Genomic DNA, 14,846 nt, shown 5'->3' on the forward strand with positions numbered 1-14,846 from the left:
CAGAAAAAAATAACGACATCTTGAAATTTTCAGGCAAATGGATGAAGCTAGAAAACATAATTTTGAGTGAGGTAACCCAGACACAGAAAGACAATTATCACATGTACTCACAATAAGTCGTTTTTAAACAGAAAGCAAAGAAAACCAGCCCACAAATCACAATCCCAGAGAACCTAGACAACAATGAGGACCCTAAGAGAGACATACATCCATCTAATCTACATGGGTAGTAGAAAAAGACAAGATCTCCTGAGTAAACTGGGAGCATGGAGACTTTGGGAGAGGGTTGAAGGGGAGAGGAGAGTCAGGGAGGGGAACAGAGAAAAATGTAGAGCTCAATAAAAATCAATAAAAAATAAAACAAACAAACAATTTGTTTTTGAGTATGTGTGTATGTATGTGTGTGGGCGTGTGTGTCACAGCACATGTGTGCACAGCGGAGGACAATCGAGGGTGGCAGTCTTCCACAGCCTAATTTGAGGCATAGTCTCTCTTCTATTTGGCTAGCTGGCTTGGAAGCTTTCCTGGGATTCTCCTGTCACCTTATGTCACACAGCACTACTGGGCCTTTAGATCCCTGCTGCACACCCTGCTTTCACATGGGTTGCTGGGCTCGTGTGATGACAGATTTCTCCTGCACAGCTGTTTTCTTGGGTCCTCTGTTGAATGCTTAAGAGAGTGCTCAAACTCACCACACCAGTATCAATGGTCACTGTAGCATGAATTCTACATCCAATTCCTCTTTTATCCTCTCAAATTCCCCTGGTCTTTAGGGATTTATGATTCAGCTGTCAATAGTTGGGCTTACTACATTTCCTCTGGAGCACTGAGGGCACTATGGATAAAAATCAGCAATCTAGAAGCCTGTGGCTCAAGGACCAGAACTAGGTTCCCATCTGAGGCCTGCTGTCACCAGTCTGGCCAGGAAACCTTCAGAGGGCGATTTGTCTTTCCTGTTACTGATTTGTTTCTAAAGTAGATCATCTTTCCCCATAAATTATGGGAACAACAAGAGGGCAAATGCAGAGTACCTGATACTTTAAAAGTGATCAATAATAGACTGGTTATTAACCTCATAAATCATTGCGTCAGCCCCAGGGAGCAGGAAAGAGAAAAGATTATTTCTTAATTTGATGCCGGGACACCAGGTGCATGCCTTTGGAGGCCTTGCTTCTTCTGGCAGGCATTGCTGAGTGTAGCTTTGTTTGGTGTGTACGTATAAAACTCCTTCTAATCCAAAACCACCTTGGCGGATACTGCCGAGGAAACAAAAGCAAGGGACTTGACGAATGGAAAAGAGGGAAAGCAGTGTTCCCAGTCCCTGTCCTCTGCCATCCTGCTGTCTGCTGTGGTTTGGATGGGCCACATCCTTCACGGGACTACGGCTTCGGACACAAGGCCTCCCTCCGTCTGGTGGTGCTGGTTTTTTTTTTTTTTTTTTTTTGAGGAGAAACTTAGCTGGAGAAGTGAGAAACTGGTGGGGAGAGGAGGCCTTGAGGTTTATTACATCCTCCCCTCCCTCCACCTCCACCCCCTACATCTGGCCCTATTTCTTCCTGCCATGTTGGACTTTTCTCTTGAACCATGAGCCCAAATAAGCCTCTCCATTGCTCAAGAAAAGTAAGTGGAGCAGGTATCTGTGGTTATCTAGAGAAAAAGAGGGGTGAGGGATGAGGTAGAAGGTGGGAAACTCAAGCAGCATGCTTTTGGTTAAAAAAAATTAAAAAAAATAAAAAAAATCTGTTTTCAAGGAAACACTAATTGCTGGGAGTACGGAAAGGGGCAGGGGCAAGGCAGCTTTCTGTCACTAGTCTTTACATCACTGTGTTTTCTTTAAAACCTTAAAAGTTTCTAGATTTACTCCTTAAAATGTCTACAGTTGTGACCATACACGGTATATTGTGTTGAAATGAAGGCTGGCACTACTTAAAGTCTTAAAAATAAGCTCACATTTGAACTCTTTAGATTAAAGCCTACATCTGCAAGTCGAAGCAACCAACAAGCCACACAGAGCCCTGTGCTGGTTGCCATGGCGGCAGAGCATCAGCCGAGTGTGCGGCGAGGAGCTTACCTGTGTAGATACAGTCCACGTAGGCAGGGTGAGTCTTGACGAACACCTCTTTTACCTTCTCTATTTTATCAGCCCTTAGTTTTGTCGCAAAGGGCGTGTACATAACTGAGAAGGCCTCGGCTCTGGTGATGGCTTCTTCAATCATGGCCTGAGAGGAAGCAAACGACCCACTTAGCAGCTCTAATGGCATAAGACTTTCTGAGAATGTAAAAAATATAATTGCCTTTATGGATGATTTAAAAATCTGTATACTGTACAGCAAAGATAACATATTTTGGTCTTAAATATTCATTAGAATGTAACTTAATTAGTTTTGAAAATACTATTTCACGTTAAGAAATCCAATTAACTGAAGATAGTTTGTAAACAGCCACCTGTACCCTGAGCCTGTCTTAAGATAAAAAATAAAAATTCTGTTTTTCAAAGTGTCAGTTTTCTCTACTTGATTTAGAAAACAAAATTCATAGGTAGAGCCTTATAACCAGCCTACTCGTGAATAGATATTAGTGGATCAAGTTATACAAAATACTTAAAAAATACTCTGAGCCACCTGTACTGAATTATTTTTAAAAGAAGGACACATGTTCTTCTTCTCCCATTGCTGGGGAAAGCTTTTAGTAATAAGAGCCTTTCTCAGTTTTCCCAGGAAAGTATCTTTACCTCGAGATCACAGGTGACAGATGAACTCAGCTGTGCAAGATGGGTCTTTGAATTACCTTTGCTCACATTGCAGTTCTTGCTAGGACCTTGCCCTTACTCTCAGCTTCCTCTTTTAAACAGGCCACGGCCATACTTACAACAGATTAAAAAAAGGACCATCTCGAATTTTAAAGAGCATTTATTCTTTTCCTATAACTTTCATTCTAAAGGAGTCTTGAAGATTGAATAAGAAGAATGTCTATAGCTACCCCATTTTTCTGAAAATAGCATAAAAGCATATTCTATTAAAAGGCCAAATATATTTATAAGAAGAAGAAGTTCCCCTGAAAAGATTATCTACAACAAATAAGAAAACCAACAGATTGGAGTTACGTAATAGTGGGGGAGAACTTAGCAAACAAATTATATCATTATCAACTTCATGTTTTGAGAGTATTAATAAGGTGAAAAGCAAGAAGTTAATTTTTTTCATTCTGCAGTGTTACGTGGGCCATTTAAAAAATATACTTAAGCCGGGCAGTGGTGGCTCACACCTTTAATCCCAGCACTCAGGAGGCAGAAGGAGGTGGATCTCTGTGAGTTCAAGGCCAGCCTGGTCTGTAAGAACTAGTTCCAGGAGAGGCTCCAAAGCTACAGACAAACCCTGTCTTGAAAACCAAAACCAAAACTATATATATGTATATGCACACATACATATATATATACATATATATATCATAATTTCTTTATGGTATTTTACATATGTACTCAATTCTGCTCACTTCCCAATCCCTTCATATCCTCCCCTCCCCCTGCAACAACATCTCAAATAAAAATTAAAAAAAAAACCAAACCAAAATAAAACAAATCCCCTCCCCTCCACGCACAGACACACGCAAAACCTAAAATCAAAAGAACAAAACCAAAACAACAACAGAAAACCTCTTCTCTCCTCTGTCTGTCCTGCCTCTCCAACTTCTTTTCATCTGTACTGGTAGCATTGAGAGCTGCGGTGTGTCATGCATTATACCCTTTCGTCCAATCAATTTTACTTGCCAATGTTCATTGAAATGAGCCACTGGTCTAGTTAAAGGCCTCTGGTTTCTGGTACACAATCATTATCACTGGATCCTCATGAAAATGCCTCTTGGATATCCTGCTGCCGCCCAGTGGTTACCGTTCTACAGGACCAGTCCCTTCATGAGCTCCAGCAGGTCCTAGACGGGGTAGATGTTTGGGCGGGCCAATTCAAGGCCCAGGATGTGGGCCTGGGTGGTAGTTGAACTGATCAGTCCAGGCCACCAGGGCTGCTCTGTTCAGGCAAGGGGCAGGGTCAGTTCCCCTACACCCTACATGGGCCATTTTCATGTAAGTACATGCTATACTGTGACTATCCCTGCCCCCGACACACACGCCCCCACTCCACTTTGCACTCCTCATTTTGTGAATCTCCTTCTTTCCTGTCATCAACAGCTTACATGATTTTATGTATCTTGACATGTAAGACTCAAAAACAGGAGAAAATGTGGCCTTAGTCTTTCCGAGGCTGACTCAGCTTGATGCGATTATCTCCAGTCACAATCATTCTCCTGCAAAAATCCATTGTGCAAAAAATAGCACATTTTCTTTATCCGTTCCTCTGCTGTTGGGCAGAGCTTGTTTTTGTAACCTGGTATGAATCATGCTGCTATGAACACTGATTGCAAGTGTCTCTCTGGATACTGGGGAGAGGCATAGCTGGCTCATATGGTAGTTCAGTTTCAGGTTGTTTTGGGTGACCTCCACACTGATTTTCATGGTGTCTGAGCACGTCTCCATTCCCGCCAGCCATGCATAGTCCTCCTCACCCACATCCTTGATAGAATTTGCTGTTGTTTCTTTTTTTTGACGGCCACCATCTGACTTGGGTGAGATGGGCTCTCAGTGTGAATTTATTTGGTTGCCAGTGGAGGTGGACGTGTTTCCATGCATGGCCAGTGGAGGTGGACATGTTTCCATGCATGGCCAGTGGAGGTGGACGTGTTTCCATCATGGCCAGTGGAGGTGGACGTGTTTCCATCATGGCCAGTGGAGGTGGACGTGTTTCCATCATGGCCAGTGGAGGTGGACGTGTTTCCATCATGGCCAGTGGAGGTGGACGTGTTTCCATCATGGCCAGTGGAGGTGGACATGTTTCCATTATGGCCAGTGGAGGTGGACGTGTTTCCATGCTTGATTGACTGTTCGTATTTCATCTTTCTGGGATTTCCCTTTCATTTCAGTCATCTGTTGATTGATTGGACTATTTGATTTCTCATTCTGCAGCTTGAGTTCTTTGTATGTTTTATGTCTCGGTCTCGTCAGCTGTATAGACAATGAGGGTGTCTACTGTTCTGCAGCCTCTCTTGTCTCTTCACTTGCTTCACAGTGTGCCACGAGACACCTTTTAATCTCACGAAGTCCCAGTTGCCAGCTGTTGGACCTGCTGAGGGACTGGAGTGAGTATTCAGGGAGCGCTTGTCTATTCTGACACTGCAAGGTCTTTCCCCTAGTTTCCCCTCGAACAGTGTCGGAGTTGCAGGTCCTTTTGAAGGACTTTGATCCATTTGTGCCTACTTCTCATTCAGGGTTAGAGATAGGGATCTAGCTTCATTTATCTACATATGGATATCCAGTTTACCTAGTACCATTTGCTAAAACGGTTGTCTTTTCTTAATGTTATGTTTTTGGCATTTTTGTAGAATCTCAAACGGCTGTAGCCACGTGAGATCACTTCTGGGTCCTCTATTCTGCCCAACACTGATCTGTTCTTACACCAGTACCATGCTGTTTTTATAACCGTGGCTCTATAGTATAACTTGAAACTGGTATGATTCTCCTTTCGATCAGGATTGCTTTGACTATTTAGGATCTTTTGTATTTTCACACAGAGTTTAAGATTGCTTGTTTCTATTTCTGTGAAGAACAATATGGGATTTTGTAGGGACTCTGTGGAACCTGTGAAGAACGATACGGGATTTTATAGGACTCTGTTGAATCTGTGGGCTGACTTTGGCAGAATAGCCATTTTCACAATATTAGCTCTTCAAACCCATGAACTTCCATGAAGTTGATCTTTTTTTTCTTTTTTTAAAAAATTTATTTAATTATTAAAGATTTCTGCCTCCTCCCCACCACCCATGAAGTTGATCTTAAATCAAGTACCCTAACTGAACTTAATCATTGCTTGTTCCATTCCTCGGTGACTTCACATGGCTTCCATGATCATTAATGTTGTCCACATAAAAAGAGCCTTGCTTCTTATGATGTCAAATTCTCTCTTTCCTCTTAGATTGTCCATAACACTGATTTTCCAAGTGCAAGGCACTGAAGGCGGTTGTGGAATGGAGTTGTTGGATGTCACTCAGAGGGAGTTGCCCTTTGCTGTGGATGTGTGGTGAGGCTGTGGGTGCTACGTCCTGGGCCATCTTTGGAAGCCTAATCAGGTCAACACAGGCAACAATCTGGAATTTAGAGATTCAGATGAGTAAAGACTCTGGTCTTCTGTAACAGAAACGCTTCCTTCAGTGTTGTGCTCCTATGGACGGAGAGCTGGAACCAGCTCCGGGAGGCCTTTTCTAGACCAAGTGGGTTTGAAGCCACTGGAGATGTGTGTGGAATGCTGTGGAACAGAGGATGGACGCCTCCGATCTTGGCTTTAAGGTCAGAACTCGGTTTTACTGTTTATTTAAGCTATTGACTCCCATATTAATCAGCCTGGACCAGAAGGCGACTGACTGAAACAACAGAAGTTCATATTCTCACCACTCTGGAAGCTGGAAGCCCAAGACTGAGGGCCAGCAGTGTTGGTGTCTAGGGAGTCCTCCCCTTTTATCTTGGAGAAGACTGTTTCCTTCCTGTGTCTTGGAATCAGATTCCTTCTATTTCCTTTTCTTTCTTCTCGTGAGTGTATATCTGGTGTTGTAATCAAACCCAGGGCCTCCTGAATGTGAGGTATCTGCCTGACGCCTGTGGTACATTCCCAGCTATTTTTTTTATGTGTCTTAATCTTTTTTTTTTTTTTTTTTTTTTATGACCCCACTCCTATCGGACTGGTCTCATTTTAACCTAGATCTCATTTTAGCCTAGCCCTCCTTTCAAAGAGCCCATCTCCAAATATGGTCTTATTCTTAGACACTGCACGGTAACACTTTACTTGACTGTGGAGAGGGGACAATGGTCTAACAATTTCTAACACCTTCGAGGCTTTCCATTGGTCTTTCTGAATATCCTGGAAGTGGGCATTTTGTCTTAAATTCTGGCTGAAAAAAAAAAATCAGTGAAGGTATTTAATCTTCCAGCTTGCTTCTAGGAAGACATTAGCAAGATCACAATCAGGACAGGATGGGAGGGAACACTCTCCAGCCCTTTTCTTTTCCAATTGCTGGCACTGTAAGTGACTGCTGGCGGGGTAGCTTCACGAAGCCATCTCACAGCAGGGATGGCAAGGCGCATGCCCGACAACGCTCACCCGCTTTGCTGCAAGTGGCAGAAGTGTGGTTTTCATGAGGCAGCGTGATCTGCTTCCTTGGCAGATCTGTGCCCTTGGCTTTCTGCTTTAGGCCTTGCATTCGGGCCTTGCTATGTGTGTGTTTCCAGGAGAGCAGACTTCTTCCCACCGGCAACCAGCACAGGTCACTTTTTTGACTCCATGTTCTCCATCCTAGAGACACCTAAGGGAGTGGGCTAGTGAGCAGACCACTTATACAACTCCTGAATGAGAAATGAGTTCTCGAGCTGGGCATGGTGGTACGTGCTTGTGATCCCATCACTTAGGAGGTAGATGCAGGAGGAACAGAAGTTCAAGGACAGTCTTGGCTACACAACTGAGCAAAGCAGTGAATGAAAGGAAGACATTTCCAGAATGAATAATGTTTGGAGAAAATTATTATAACACCAAAGAAAAATGATAATTACTCTAGAGTAGAAATGAGAATATGGGTTACTCTTGCATTCATTGGATTCTGAAATATCCTTGCGTATTTTGCTTTTTTCTAGGACTTTGAATTTGCCTCACATTGCTCTGGTAAAGGAATAGAACAATATTTCATATACTACTTAGTGTAATTACATTATTGGGTAGCTGGTTAATGGAAAAATTCAGCCTACATACTTTATTAAAATTGAAAATTTTATTTTCTGGTACCACAGAGGCTAGACTGCAGGAAAGGGGCTTTTTGGCCCCATCCAGTTCAAATTACCTGAGTTCTGTGTCCTCAGTGTGCCATGTTCTCTGCAATAGGGCCTCCTGCCAACCTCTGAGAAGCAACCACGGCCTGCATAGTGGTCTCTACTCTTGAAGGAGCCACTTGAATACATGACGGCCATTGAAAAGGATATGTTTTGTCTGATACTGAGTTTTTTTGTTAGTCCATTGTTCTTGTGGGGACTACCTCATATACATACACACAAACATATATACATACAAATATGTAAATTTAAAATCGATGTATTGTATAGAATCTCAGGTAAATACAAACTAATATGATCCCTTGAGGCTTTATTAAATAATCTTAGATTTTTTCAGTCTATATCGATCAAGCTTCAGAAGGAGGGAAGCAATTAAACAGTCATATCAAGACGCAGTATTTCCAAACCGTGACAACGACCAGCATGGCAAGGTCACAGTACAGGTGCAATAAGTGGCAACCAACAGATGTCTAATTGACTTAAAACCCATTGAACAGAAGGGAAGTCATGGCTGCTACTGTGTTTATTGGAAAGAATGTCCTTTCTTCTCTGTGGCTTCTTAGCGCCTGTATCAACAATGAGCTGGTTGAAGACGCACAGGTTGACTTTCAGCCTCTCTGTCTGTTTCCTTGGTTTTTCTGTCTGCTTGTATGCCAATAAAGTGCTCTCCCAGTGGCTACAGCTCTGTGGGACATTTCGAAGTCAGGCAGTGTAATGCCTTCTAGTTACATGCAGATGGCGGGGTACAACTTTTCAGATTTCTAGTATTTTGATGGGGATTTCATTGACTCTGTAAATATTTTTGGTGTTATGGACATTTTCAACAATATTGATTCTTCCAGTCCATCCACACGAGATATGTTTCTTTTCCTGTGATTCCTCTATTTCTTGCATCCATATTTTGGTTTTCTTTGTAGAGATATTTCATCTGTTTGGTTAAATTTATTCATAGGAATTTTATTGAGCATCTGTATCAGTTGTAAGTGCTATGACTCCCTTCATTTCTAGTTTGAACAATCTGCTACTGGAGTATAGTAGTGCTACTAATGTTGTAAGTTTTTTTTTTAATTTGATTATTTGCTTTATTAGTTCTATATTGGTTTTTGGTGCAGAGTTTGGGTCTCCTTACATATAAGAGTGGGTCATTGGCAGACAATGATATTTATTGATGGGGTCTACTCTTCATCTTGCTTTTAGTCATCAACTGCTTCAAATATTCTTAATATATTTATTATTTATTTAATATATGAAAGAGTCACACACAGAGAAACAAGACACAGAGAGCTACAGAGTCAGAGACATAACATTGTGTGGCGGTCAGAGGACAGTTTGCAGGCAGGAGTCAGTATTTAGCTCTTTTCCCTATGTACGTCCTGGGGATTGAACTCAAGTCTTCAGACTTGGCAGCAGATGCCATCCTGGCAGCACTCCTAATGATTAACCTTAAAAATTAGTGTAACAATTTATTATAAAATTTTCACAAATGCGTAGATTAGAACTTTTCTTATTTTTACCCCAACACTCTATTGCCTTGCTTCTTCTTGCTGGTCTCCTTTTCATCCCTAACAACTCCCCTCTGCTTCTCTCTGTCTCCTCACCCCATCTGTCTTATATATATTGTTACAGTTGGAATGCACATGTGAAGGAAAGCACGCCATTCCCTCCTCTCCCATTCCCCTTCTTATTTCCATCTCCCTCCTCTAAGACCCCTTCCTCCTTAACAGATTTCCTCATTCTGCTTTCAAGTCACAGATACGTTTAAGTCTATATTGCACACACGAGGGAAAACATGCAATGTTTGCCTTTCTGAGTCTGTCTTATTTAGTTTGATAGGAAAATCTCCAATTCTGTCTATTTTTCTGAAAATGAAGTAATTTCATTTTCCTTACAGTTGAATGAAAATGATTTGTATAGATACACCACATTTATAAATTCCTTATCTGCTGATTGGCATTTAGGATAAGTTTTGCATTAGTATCCATATGTTAATATAATTTTTTTTCTGATACATTCTCAGGAGCAGTGTAGCTAGATCATATCATAGGCTAATTCTACTTTTCAGTTTTTGAGAAACTACCATACTGATTTCCATGGCAACTACAATAGCTCACGTTTCCACTAGTCTTCTTCGTGTTTACTGGTTGTATCACATTCATTGATTTTTGTATATATTGAGCCATCCTTGCATCTCTGAAATGAATCCCATTTGATGATGGTGATTTTCAACATGTTGCTGTGTTTAATTTTCTAGTATTTTGTTCAAAATATGTGTCATCTTGGATACTGCATTTGTACAGGAACTGGTCATTTCTTTTTGATTATCAGTTTTACTGGTGTATGTGTGGTTGTTTTAAATTAGACTTAACTTTGTCTTTCATAAGACTTTTATATGTTTAAACCAATTTTAAAAATAGAATTTTAAAGAGAGAACATGCAGTGTTTGTGTTTCTGAGTCTTGGCTACCTCATTCAACATGACTCTTTTTCTGGTTCCATTTACTTACTCACAGATTCTGTAATTTCATTTCTTCTTTAGAGCTGAATAAAATTTCATTGTGTATGGATGTGTATAGATCTTTATTACCCGCTCATCAGTTGATGGACATATAGGTTGGTTCAATTTCCTAGTTATTGTGAATAGAGTGGCAATCAACATGGAAAAGCAAGCATTTCTGTGGATATAGAACCCTTGGGTATATGTCCAGAAATGACATATCTGGGTGTAAGCGAAGACAGTGCTTTGGTTTCCTGGCCATCCAGACTCAAATAATCACACAGAAACTATATTAATTACAACACTGTTTGGTCTATTCTATCAGGCTTCTTATTAAGTAACTCTTATATCTTAAATTAATCCATTTCTATTATTTTGTGTATCACCATGAGGCTGTGGCCTACCAGTAAGGTTCCGGGGTGTCTTTCTGCCTCTACAGATCCATGGCATCTCTTTGACTCTGCCTACTCTCACTCTGTATCTCCTCCAACCTGGCTATATTCTGCCCTGCTATAGGCTGAAGCATCTTCTATATTAATCAATGGTAATAAAACATATTCATATCATACAGAGGGGAATCCCACATCATCTTCCCCTTTCTGTCTAAATAAAAAGGAAGGTTTTAATTTTAACATAATAAAATTGCATATACAAAACAGTCATCAAGCAAGAACATTTAGTCTATTTACATTTGGCAAATTAAAGAAAATACTCTATCATCTATCAGGGTGTCTTTCTGTTTTTACAGCTACATGGCATCTTGGAACCTTGTCATGATACACAGAATAATAGAAATGGGTTAATTTAAGATGTAAGACTTACTTAATAAGAAGCCTAAGCTAGTAGGTCAAACAGTATTGCAGTTAATTTAGTTTCTGTGTGATTATTGGGGTCTGGGAAGTGTGGAAACCAAAGTGCTGTCTCTGCTTACAAATGGTGCCAGTGTGGGGCAACTACACCCACATAAAAACCAAGATAGCTTTGGAAGGAATGCTAGACACAAAAGAACAGAATTAAGCACAACTTCTTAGTAGCTACATTTTTTTTTCAGAAAGGCTCTGTTTGCTGGCAGCGAGGAGAGATGTGGCTTCTTTAAAATAACAGTGGGCTTCCTGGCTTGTGCTAGTAGCATGAACTCCTGAGTCTTTCAGGAGGTCCTGCACTTAAATGGGGTTTGTGAGCAGTGTGCTACAAATTGGTTAATGGTGACATAGACTTGCTGCATTTTTGGAGCTGGGGCAGTGAGCAAGACTTGACTTGCAGAGGCTGTGAATGTACCTCTGCCATATTGAAAGGTCAAGAAAGGTAGAGACAGCATCTAAGGCCACTGTGACCACACTGCTTACCATTTTTAAAAGTTCCTTTTTTTTTCTTAAATGTTCCTTGTCAGGATAGGATTTCAGATACACAATAGGACAATAAAAGACCTCTAAATGGGTCACAGTGTGTTTAAAAATGTATGTAGGCTTGGGAGAGAGAGAGGAAAAAGAGTACAGACAGATATAAAAAGACAGTCATAGGTTAAAGGAGCAAAGATAATAAAATAAATATTGAAAAGTAATAGAGTAATAAAAAGCCATGTAAAGACAGAATATATACAGAGAATCTGGATTATGCATGTTGTGTTTTCTTTGAATTTTTTGACTGCAGAGAGACATTTGGTTCTGGGGGCCGTTAAGTTAAATCAACGTAAAAGTCTGGACATGACAGGGCCATTGTCCTCATGAACTCACAGTGACTATGCCTGCCTGTCCAGACTTACACAAGATCAAGTAATTCACCTTTCCAGCCCAATAGGAGAGTAATGTGAGGTCCCACCCCTGGCCGAGAAGCTATTGGCAGAAGATGAGTGTTGACAAGGTGAGGTGCTGTCAGTTTTCTTCAGAGGCCTCTGATAGGTTGCTGATCTTCCAGTGGGTGATCACCTACATGCACATGGGTAGTTCTAATGGACTCAGTGGGTTAGCAAGAAGAAAATAAGAAAAGATGCCAAGAAGCTGCAAGAGGGCTGAGGGCATGTCTGGGAGTGAAGTTGGAGTGGATATTATCAAAACTCATTATAAACATGTATAAAATTCTCAAAAAACAAGTAAACTATTAATATTATTAAAATTAGAATATTTTAATATAAATATTGATGTTAAAATACAGATTTTGATAAAGCATGTTTCTTGACTTTGGAAATTGAGACCAGATGAATATTTAGTTGCTTGTAAAAGAAGAAACTATCAAAGGAGGAGCAAATTTCTAATGATGTTTGACTTTGACTTCAATGTTCTGAGTTGACTGTCCTTCCCTGGCTCGTTCTGTTGATGTCAGTAGACATGGCTTGCATGCGAATGGTAAAGCAATCAGTCCCAGGTCCCATTGTTGAATGTGCAATCTTCTCCTCACTGTTCCTCCAGATGAAGCTTTGAAATCACGTGCGTGGTCCATGGGTCCCAGTGAAGAGTTCATTGTCACTCCTGTGTTTCCAAGTCTTAAAAATGTATAATTCTGTAAGGCAAGAGTCATGTGGGCAGCTTATTTCCTCCATAACACCGAGTTATAGTAATTTCTCTTAGTACTTTAGCTAAGTAAAAAGAACCGCTCACCCTAGAAGTCAGCTTGCCCGTGATGGCTATGATGCGGAGACTACGGAGGAGGAGGAGGGAGGAGATAAGTCCTTCAAAGAGTAAAGATAAGTGGATGTGAACAGATGAGAAGGGAGGGAATTCATCTCCCTCTCACACACCTAGAGGGCTCGACCCTCCTGGCAAAAATTCATGAGTACTGGAAGGATTCCCGTGAAGCTGACAGAAGCTGTAATACTCACAGGATTTCAGGGTGTTGAGATTGTTTTTGCCACCTCCCCCATTTCTTGACTGATGCCCGATGGAAGTCATGCAGCCAGAAGGAATTCTGTCACTTCTAATTAGAAAATGTAATCAAATATTCTTAGACTATCAAGTTAGTTCCTTATTGCTCCCAATATTAGTCTTGACCACAATCATACTAAGTTAATTTCTTAGAAAATTTGATCTGGAGAGCACCTCAGGACTTTCCCAACCTTATTCACTGAGATTGGGGAGGCTTTAAGAGGCTTTTAGAGGAACCACTTTTTAATTTTATAGAATTTAAAATTAGACTTTTATATCATAAATCACTTCCTTTTGAAAAATTAAGGTTTTAGCTACTATGAACATGACAGGAATTTCATAGACACTTGCAGGCTGTTAGGGAAGGTAGGCAAGAGTAACTTCTGTGCCTGGTCCATGAAGCATTGTTTAGTGTGTACTATATTTTCTCCCACTGGGGACTGAAGAGAACTCACAACCAGGCCCAGAGGCCTAGTCCTGCCATCCCAGCTACTCAGGAGGCTGAGCAGAGAACTGAAAGTTCAAGGTCATTGTGGACCACAGAGTGAGTTCTAGGCTGTCCTGGACTACAGAGTGAGTTCAAGTCTATTCTGGGCCACAGGGTAAGTTCTAGGCTGTCCTGGACCACAGAGTGAGTTTAGGCCATTCTGGGCCACAGGGTGAGTTCTAGGCTGTCCTGGACCACAGAGTGAGTTCAGGCCATTCTGGGCCACAGAGTGAGTTCAAGGCCAGCTTAGGTAATTTATTGAGATGCTTCATCAAGACAAAAGGTCAAAGGAAGGCTAGTAAAGTCTTTTGTGGCTGAGACTCAGTAAGAGTGAGAACATGTTTGTCTAGTCCACAGGGGGCTCAAGGTTCAATCTTCTAAGTAGCCGGAAAGTGAGGGGGGGATGGGGTTGTTTGTTATAGAATTAGTCTGTTCTAATACAGAAATAGTAATAAGTGGAAATTCGAAACTCACTCATAATTCATTCCCATCAATTAAGCTTTATGTGCTATAAAAAGTAAAGAAAAACAGCATTTAAAGATAAAATAATCATCTTTCACTTAGCACTGTAATACAAGCTTTTATATATGCCATTTTCTCTAACCCTTATAGAATCCATCTAGGTAGGTGTTATTAGGCACTGAATATTATGGTTCCATTGTTCTATTTTCAGAATAACTGTTATTACTTTCAAAGGTAATTTCCTATACTCGAACTTATATAGTCAAGATGGTACCTAGTCTTTAATGGCTAGCATAACTCTTTGTTATTGTATGAATAATAATATAATTTTGAATGATAACTATAATTTACTAGAAAATGAAAAATAAAACTTTATAAGTAACATTTTAAAAATTTAATCCCTATAAATATGTATAGGTTTAATTTGGAAGGTTTCTGTGCTTTGAAGTTGAGAGCAGATTTTCCTAACTACCTTCCCTTGTGACTGTCCTACAGGCTGTTCACTGTGTCACTTATGTGATAACTGGACTATCATTTCTGTGATTATATCATCAATGCAATAGCATATTAGAACAGAGTATGTAACGGTGGATTGCTTTTCCTTGCCACAGTGGTCAGTACTTTATGC

The 14,846-nt window shown here is 40.6% G+C and overlaps 1 protein-coding gene across 1 annotated transcript in view; it reads right to left on the reverse strand.

Annotated features, from left to right (window-relative positions):
* The window catches only part of Spata16 (spermatogenesis associated 16), a 253,869-nt gene that overhangs the window by 69,526 nt on the left and 169,497 nt on the right, over positions 1–14,846 (reverse strand). Inside the window, exon 5 of the mRNA XM_057757290.1 lies at positions 2,072–2,219. Within this exon, the coding sequence (XP_057613273.1) occupies positions 2,072–2,219 (148 nt within the window). The remainder of the gene's footprint in view (positions 1–2,071; positions 2,220–14,846) is intronic.

Source organism: Chionomys nivalis, chromosome 24 (genome assembly GCF_950005125.1).
Source record: "Chionomys nivalis chromosome 24, mChiNiv1.1, whole genome shotgun sequence".
NCBI classification, from domain to species: domain Eukaryota; kingdom Metazoa; phylum Chordata; class Mammalia; order Rodentia; family Cricetidae; genus Chionomys; species Chionomys nivalis.